We start from the raw sequence: 8,505 nt of genomic DNA on the forward strand, positions 1-8,505 counted from the left end.
ATTAGATTTTATATGATATTGCCTCTTTAAGAACCATCCATGCATGGTGGCGGCCATCTTTAGTGCCAAACACAGAACGCTACTGGGTAGCGGCTACGTTGTTCTTTGGGGTCGGAGAACATTCAACCAGAAATCTGATCACATTTAATTAGTAAAATGAACGACAACAGAAAAAAAAAAATCAGATTTCAGCTAAAAAAATCTAAACCTGATGTGTGAATGTAGCTTTAGTCTGGAAAAAGTTCCATTAAAACCCCAAAACAGCAGCAAATCTCACAGAAAACAGCCAGACATGGTGGTGGCAGTATGATGCTCTGGGCCTGGACCTGGACTTTCTATCAACCAAGAGGTCCCAAAATGTTCAACCAGTTTGTGACTTTAGGCTAGCTTGGTGCTGCAGCAGAGACCAGCCGGCCTCTGATTGGCCAATGTGGTTAGCTCCAGGCTGGTCTCTGATTGGCTGATGTGGTTAGCTCCAGGCTGGTCTCTGATTGGCTGATGTGGTTAGCTCCAGGCTGGTCTCTGATTGGCTGATGTGGTTAGCTTCAGGCCGCTCTCTGCTGCCTCTCCATAAACTAAACTCTCATCCTGAAGTTTTCTCAGGTTAGGTCTCACATTAAAAGTTGCTGATAAGAAACATGACACAAACCCAACAGGAGAAGTTTGTGAACCGGCTGCAGCTCTTCACCAACCTGGCAACGCAACGTCTTCCTGCTCAGAACCAAACGTCACCGCAGCGGCGCCATAACCGGTTCTGGTTCTGCTCATGTCTGACTGCCTCAGAGGACAGGAGTACTGGGGGACAGATGTGCTGTTGGACCGACCTGTCCTCTGACCCTCAGAGGTCAAAGGTCACATCTGCATGGTCTTCATGCAGACTCTGCAGCGGCTGATGTTGTCTGGGTTGTTCCCTGGAAGGATCCAGCTGCTGGGCCTCCTGCAGATCCAAACAGAATCAGACCTCAGGTGCTGGTTCCACAGAGAATGCTGCCACCTGCTGGCCTTCAGGGAAACTGCAGGCTGAAAGGTTTCAGTGAGGCTGACGGTGTATCTGAATGTTTATTCATTTAAACTCGGCTCAGTTCTGGAGCTTCTGAGTCTCTCCTGGTCGTTTGGGTCCGACTGAAGCAGCTGACCTGTTTTTATGGATTATTAATATTATTTATTCCTAATTTTACCTCAGGTTATTTATTTCAGTAATATAGCTGCACATACAGTTTGGTTTTAATTTGATTTGAAAGTATTTTATTAATTGTTTTTCAGTTAGTGGAGAAGAATGTCTTTGTTCAAAATGCTGCTGCCAAGTTTTACACACAACTCCGACGTTGATGCAGCTCACCGCCGGATTATTTTAGAGAGCAACTTAAGAATATTCTCTGAACACAGACGTCCTGGTAGGTCATGAAATCTGATTTTTATTAACTTATCTTGGGTTTTATACACTGTTGACTCTTTTGAAATGTTTTGTGATTTTAAACTTTAAAAATAAAGTTTGACTAACTTACTTATGAAATGTCAGGGTTAGAGATGAATGACTTTGTACTTCATCCTTATGTCACAGTAAACCCAGGTATGTGGCTTTACACCTCGCTTCATTAACAGCTGAAGCATTTGCTTTGATCTTCTGAACATAAACGGTTCGTTTGATGGGAGAAGAAACCAACACCTGTCAGATTATTAGCAGTGATTTATGCATCATTACGCGTCACTCTGATGATGTCGTGTTAAACCTGCGAGTCTGAGGACAACAGCGAGTCGTGTAGCGGTTAGCATGTTGTCAGCAGGTGAATGGAGGTTTACCTGAACATGTTGTCAGGGTCCAGAGCAGCCAGCCAGTAGCTGTACAGGCTGTTGTCGTACTTGCAGGTTCCTGAGCTGCCACTGCACTCCATGAACGGCATTCCTTGGAAGTTTTCCAGGCAGGATCCGGGAGAAACCAGAGGCTGCCCCGAGCCCTCGGCGCCTACACCCGTCTCCTGAACACAGAAGACGTGAACGCAGCGCGCTTTAACAGGGGAACTCAGATTCAGGTGATCTGAGGTCTAAACGTTGCAGTTCTGGACTCAGCAGCTCTAAGGGAAACGTCCCACTGACCATCACAAAGGAGAATCCGGTCCAGAGCGACTGCCAGTCCGCAGGGCAGGGCGGGACGGCGCTGGTCTGGCTGTGGATGGCGATCACGTTGGCTTCAGACTCACACACCGAACACCTGAAACCCAGAAACACACCTGAACCAGGTGGAACACCTCACCTTCATCCTCAGTCTGCTGGTTTCTTCTTCATGAAGCTAAAAATATTGTTTTCTGGTGTTCAGATGTGAATCAGGAGGTTTTCCTCTCAGTGCTGACGCTACTTGCTGATCTTGGACTCCAGCGCCGCCTCTGGGCTGGTCTGGTTTGGCGGGCTCCTGATGTTGGACAGCCAGTAGGAATAGTCGTTCCTCTCAGCGTATCGACATTCCTCTCCAACCTCACAGATCAGGAAGGGAGCGGTGCTGAAACGCTGCAGGCAGCTGCCGACCGTTCCTGCAGGGAGACCGTCGCCGCGGCGATACGGCCAGAAACAAATCATCAGGATAAAACTATTAACAGCATAAAGATGGACGAGAATTAAATGATATTACAGCAAAGAGTAGTAAAATTATGAGAATTAAGACATAATATAGGGAGACTAAAGTCAAAATATTATGAGAGTAATATTTTAACTCTCATATTTACTTTTTCCCTGTAAAAAAGTGTAATTTTACCACTGTAGTAAAATTACAAGAATGAAGCTGTAAGAGAAAAAAACCAACTGAGAAAAAACATCAGAACCTAAAAATTATTTAGAGAACAGCCATAATATTACAGAAAAAAGTCGTGAGAAAAAAGTAGTAAAATGACCAGAACAGTCATGAAACTATAATAAAGTCATAATAATAAAAGAATAAAGCCGAACTGATAGTTTATCCTGAAGTTTGTATTTGAGTTTTTCCTAGTGTGGCTCTACAGCGTTGTAGAACGCTGCGTCTGCTTGGTTGGACATGGAGGCTGTGATCTGTATGTCTGAGGTAGGCTGTGACCTCTGTGACCTCTGTGACCTCTGTGACCTACCCAGGTCCTGTCCGTGAGCGCGGCTGTAGCCGTTGATGAAGAGCAGCGAGTATCCTCTGAATATGAGCGTGGACTGGGCCGGGCAGGCCGGGGCGGCGCTGTCCTGGCTGTGTCTGCTGAACAGGAAGCCGTTCCTCCGGGGCGGCGAGCCGCTGCCTGGCTCACCTGGCTCACCTGGAGGACCTTTGGCTCCCGCTCTGCCACGCTCTCCGTTCGCACCTGGAACCAAGCAGATGGTTGGACTTCATCTGAACTCAACACGCAGAAACTCTGAGCCTCCAGACGGACCAGACAGATCGACTCTGTTGACGTTTAACTTGTTGCCATGGTGATTTTAGGACGAGTCAGATGTTTTCATACCTTTCCGACCGATTCGTCCTCTCTCTCCATCCTCTCCTCTCAGTCCATCACGCCCAGGTATTCCCGTCCAACCCGGTGCTCCAAGTGAGCCTTTTGAACCTGGAACCAGGAAAACGTCACGTCAGGAAAGAGGTTCAGGTGTTTCAGCAGTAACCATGGCAACATGACTGACCATCAGCTCCCCTCAATCCAGGGAAACCCGGGGATCCGATTCCTCCCACTTGGCTTAGAGCTCCTTCTTCACCTGGGTCTCCTGGTTCCGACCACACAGAAAAATAGGAGTCCTTCCCATTTGGTCCTGCAGGGGGCAGCAGGAAGGCAACGTTAGGGCAGGATTAGGGTAGGATTAGGACAGGATTAGGGCAGTACTGGGGCAGGATTAGGGCAATACTGGGGCAGGATTAGGGCAGTACTGGGGCAGGATTAGGGCAGTACTGGGGCAGGATTAGGGCAATACTGGGGCAGGATTAGGGCAGTACTGGGGCAGGATTAGGGCANTAGGGCAGTACTGGGGCAGGATTAGGGCAATACTGGGGCAGGATTAGGGCAGTACTGGGGCAGGATTAGGGCAATACTGGGGCAGGATTAGGGCAATACTGGGGCAGGATTAGGGCAAAACTGGGGCATGATTAGGGCAATACTGGGGCAGGATTAGGGCAGGATTGGGTTAATCAGAGCTGATCCAACAGCTGGCCTGTCTCAGGTCTGCCTGCTTCCTCTCACCTGGGTTCCCGGTTCGTCCTGGTGGTCCACCTGGGCCGGGGCTACCTGGCGGTCCTTTCTCCCCTTCCATACCTGAAACACACACAAGGGGGCGCTCTGAGGTCAGTAAGATCGTATTTAATTTTGACCAAACATCAATGAGTTATGGCTCACAGATCAGATCATGAAATTAGTTTGACCCAATTTAGTTCTGAAGCCACATTTCTCCCAAATACTCTTGACCCAGAATGCATTGCTGTCGGTCTACAGTCCTGTCTGTTTCCTGACCAAGTTAGGCCAGAATCAGCAACAGAGTTGGCAAAACGTAACAACTATGAACTGAAACCACAAATGAAAAGTCGGTTCTTAAGAGTCTCTTCCTGAAGCTCAAATAAAACGTTTCTGTAACGAACCTGAGAGCGAGATGCTAAGATGTAGCATCATGCTGGCTGTCAACCTGATTCAGTTTAGTGATTTATGTTAGCTTCTGCTAAATACAATGATAGTTTAGCATCACTGTGGAGACTAAGCTCTCCTGCTTTTTATCATAACTGGTCAAACTTCATGGGAATCTTATTTGTGTTGATCTGACATATTTATGGAATCAGATCTTTCTGTTCTGTAAAGTGGCTTCAGATGAGATCAGCTGTGAATTTGTAGAATCATAAACAGGAAGACAAACTGAAAACGATCAGGCTGCTCCCCGTCGGTCCGCGGTTCTTACCGATTTGACCTTTTGGTCCAATCGGTCCTCTGCAGCCTTTCTCTCCAGGATATCCAGGCGGCCCGCAAGGACCCTGAAGGCAAAACAAGTAACTATGACACTTCATTCAAGTTTCAGTTTGTTTTTCTCTTAACTTCCCCTCTAGGCGGGACTCACAGGAGGTCCACAAGGACCGGGGTCACCGGTTGGTCCCGGAGGTCCTGGGGGACCCAGTTCTCCTTTAACGCCTTTATGGCCTTTGTAACCAGGGCCTGGCAGACCAGGCGGACCGGGCGGACCCTTAGGGCCTGCACAGTGACAGATTCTATCGTTTTATTTAATTCAGAGATGAATCCAGCTGTCAAACAGACTAAGCTCTCCACCTTTCGGTCCTTTAGGTCCAGGAAATCCTTTATATCCCTTCGTCCCATCGATGCACTCTCCCCCTTTCTTCCCAGCACTACCAGGAGGCCCTGGGGGGCCCACAGCGCCTTTGTAACCCGGGTCTCCTTCAGGCCCAGGGGGTCCAGGAGGCCCACAGCATCCCGGCGGGCCCCTGTCCCCCACGCATCCTGGAAGAGGAGGGTGGCAGAGTTACTGCGTCCTTCTGAACCCACCCCAACCAGAATTAAACCAAAGCCTTACCAGGGGGACCTCTTTCTCCTGCCGGCCCCTTAGGTCCAGGTAGGCATGCTGGAGATGAAGAAGTAGATCAGTGAAGGTTCACGGGCAACGTTTTGGTTCGTACGTCTTTATTGACTCTTACAGCCCATATCTCCTTTCTCTCCATCAGGCCCGGGGATCCCGTCCCGGCCCTGGTTTCCTTTGGGTCCTGGTGGACCAGGTGCTCCAGGAGACCCCTGGCATCCTGGAGACGAAGGTCGGACAGAGGCTTAAAGCTGGACTTCATTCACCACGGAAACGTGCAAAATGGAATTAAATCTGGTTAAAGCTTCAGAATGTAACTGATGAAAAATGTCTCCATGTTGTTACAGTTTGTTGGACTGCACCAAAAACAACCAATCAGAACCAGGAGGCGGGGCTTAGCACTAACAATCATCCTGATGTACACGCTGCTAAATGTGCTAATGGTGGAGAAACAACTCACTGTTACAGGCCTGAGCGTTCACAACAGGCTATGCTAGCTGCAGCTTAGCAGACAGCAAGGAGGGATGAGCAGCACCACACAGAGGATGACTGACAGCACTAATACCTGCCTCCTTGTACTGATTGGTTGTTTTCTAATTAGCACTTGGAGAATGCAGAGGATTTTTCTCCAGATTATCTGCTTACAGCTTCAATAAATATGTAAAAATATATATTTTTAAAAAGTTACAACCTGCAGCTTCAATGGATTTTCATAAAGTTGTTTTTCAGTAAAACGTTTTGCTGCTGGGATGAAGTGGTTTTTCAGCCGTATTGACATTAATATTTCATAAAACTGCAATAGAAACATTTGTTTTTATCTCAGAAGTCACATGACCGACAGCCGGATGTTGCTACTGCTGGAAATGACGAAGAAGACAACAGGAAGTGGTCTGATGGCGGCGTTTTAATGATTTATCACATGAACAAACATTCATGTGAGATTTTAATCTTTACTTATTTAATGGAAACGCAGCCAGTGAGTTTAAAGCTGCTGGTAAAGCGGCTCTGGTGTACCTGGACTTCCAGGAGGCCCTGGAGGGCCACAGTTCCCAGGAGGGCCGTCCAAACCTTTCTCCCCGGCTCTACCAGGAGAACCTGCAGACAAAAGAAACGTTTTCATTCCAGATTTCAAACTGAGAGGAGAAACGATGATGCGACGAGCCAGACCTTTGGATCCAGGCGGCCCTTTGGGTCCCACAGGTCCACAAGGACCGCAGGGCCCCGGAGGGCCAGGGACTCCAGCTGGTCCTCCTGCTCCTTTTGGACCTGGAGGTCCTGGAGGTCCAGGAATCCCCTGTGGGAAAAATAAGAACAGGAATGAATGAATGAATGAATGAATGAATGAATGAATGAATGAATGAATGAATGAATGAATATACTTTATTAAGCATTAAACTGAAGCCCTTCACAGAACCTGGACTTTGGTTCTAGAACTGGAAATCATCCAGCAGCATCAACACAGGAGAACGTTACTTTGACTGTTCCCTCTCTGTCCATGCAGGAACCAAAAGGCTTTGTTCTGTAATCGGATCCGACTGCAGAGACCCGGTCAGACCTTTCCTTCTCTTTTGTGGATCACTTTGGCCCCAACATTGTCGTTTTGACTTTTCACCGGATAATTTATTTTATTATTGAGGGAAACGGTTTATTTCAAATCTGTTTCTACGTAGAATAAATCCAATGAGACGTTCGGTTTTCGTTTGGTCAGAGAGTGGCGGATCAGTCTGACATTTTTGTAGAACACCTGATTTTTGTTTATTAAATATAGTTTGGATGGATCGACGTTCGCAGTCAGCGTATGCTTGGTTGTTTGCTGTAAACCGTTGAAGGTACCAGGCGACAGACAGAACAGAACTAAGTGCTGATCTTGCAGCCGGGTCCGGGATGGCTTTGTGTTTGGACCAATCCACCAGAACCGGATCAAATGTCATGTACAGGACACAGTGGGTGTTTTTCTGTGCTGTACCTTCATTCCTTTACAGCCTTTACCTCCCCGTCCAAAACCGGCTTCTCCTTTAAGTCCCTTATCTCCGGGGTTCCCTGGCCCTCCATCTGAACCAGGGACCCCATTGGTTCCCTTTGCACCTTTTTCACCTGGATCACCTGAAGAAAACATCGGAGGAGCTGAAACTGACGCAGTTATCCTGGAGTTCGTTGTCATTTCTGACTTATTTCCTGCCGTCGGATCTTTGGTGGCGTAAACGTTTACCTGGTCTGCCAGTGTGTCCCTTGTCCCCGGGGGGTCCAGTGTAACCACAAGGACCTCTCTCTCCATCTCTACCTGGATCTCCAGGACGTCCTGACACCCAGAGACATGAAACATTTCATTACCTTCAATAAAACCAGGGAAACGACCTCCACTGCTTCGCTCAGACCGCACAGCGCAGCCACATGTTTACCTGGCGGCCCCGGCCCTCCACGTTTTCCATCCATGCCCCTTGGCCCTCGGTTCCCTGGGGGGCCTCCTTCTCCTTTTTCCCCAGTGAGACCTCTGGGTCCTGAACAAGAATCAGGAAGTAAACAGAGAATTAATACTCCAGAAACAGATCTCAGGGATCTTTCTGAGCTGCTAACGTATTTCTTCTAATCAGTCAGTGGAGATTCGTGACCAAACTCATCCTGAGTCCTTTAGTTTAACCCAAGTTATTATCTCTGAACCCAAAGAGGAACCATCTAGAGTTATAAATCTAGAGTCAGAACAGCTTCAGTTACTCCAGGTAGAAACCAGAGATCAGGCTGACCTCTGACCTGAACCTTCAGAGCCACATGAAGCCGGTTCCTCAGTGGTTCTTCTATCAGCTGCAGGACATTTAAGGACCAGAGACTAAAGTCTCCGACCAGAGAAACTCATCCAGGATTTAGTGGCTTTGATTCCTGCAGCAGGTCAGACTGACAGACCAACGACCCAGAACCCTGCTGGTCCAGAACCCTGCTGCTGGTCCAGAACCCTGCTGGTCCAGAACCCTGCTGGTCCAGAACCCTGCTGGTCCAGAACCCTGC

The 8,505-nt window shown here is 48.1% G+C and overlaps 1 protein-coding gene across 2 annotated transcripts in view; it reads right to left on the reverse strand.

Moving 5' to 3' along the window:
* Positions 1 to 549: 549 nt before the first annotated feature.
* col4a3 (collagen, type IV, alpha 3) overlaps positions 550 to 8,505 on the reverse strand; it is a 36,926-nt gene continuing 28,970 nt past the window's right edge. For both annotated transcript variants that reach the window (XM_007570654.2, XM_016681008.1), the window contains 18 exons: positions 7,905 to 8,003; positions 7,715 to 7,804; positions 7,472 to 7,608; positions 6,673 to 6,799; positions 6,520 to 6,600; positions 5,624 to 5,725; positions 5,503 to 5,550; positions 5,241 to 5,429; positions 5,035 to 5,165; positions 4,879 to 4,951; positions 4,176 to 4,247; positions 3,625 to 3,750; positions 3,453 to 3,551; positions 3,093 to 3,311; positions 2,354 to 2,525; positions 2,095 to 2,209; positions 1,801 to 1,976; positions 550 to 937 (listed from right to left, as the gene is read on the reverse strand). In XM_007570654.2, coding sequence (XP_007570716.1) covers positions 853 to 937; positions 1,801 to 1,976; positions 2,095 to 2,209; positions 2,354 to 2,525; positions 3,093 to 3,311; positions 3,453 to 3,551; positions 3,625 to 3,750; positions 4,176 to 4,247; positions 4,879 to 4,951; positions 5,035 to 5,165; positions 5,241 to 5,429; positions 5,503 to 5,550; positions 5,624 to 5,725; positions 6,520 to 6,600; positions 6,673 to 6,799; positions 7,472 to 7,608; positions 7,715 to 7,804; positions 7,905 to 8,003 — 2,141 coding nt within the window. In that variant the 3' untranslated portion in view covers positions 550 to 852. The remainder of the gene's footprint in view (positions 938 to 1,800; positions 1,977 to 2,094; positions 2,210 to 2,353; positions 2,526 to 3,092; positions 3,312 to 3,452; positions 3,552 to 3,624; positions 3,751 to 4,175; positions 4,248 to 4,878; positions 4,952 to 5,034; positions 5,166 to 5,240; positions 5,430 to 5,502; positions 5,551 to 5,623; positions 5,726 to 6,519; positions 6,601 to 6,672; positions 6,800 to 7,471; positions 7,609 to 7,714; positions 7,805 to 7,904; positions 8,004 to 8,505) is intronic.

This window comes from Poecilia formosa, unplaced genomic scaffold (assembly GCF_000485575.1).
Source record: "Poecilia formosa unplaced genomic scaffold, Poecilia_formosa-5.1.2 Scaffold265, whole genome shotgun sequence".
NCBI classification, from domain to species: domain Eukaryota; kingdom Metazoa; phylum Chordata; class Actinopteri; order Cyprinodontiformes; family Poeciliidae; genus Poecilia; species Poecilia formosa.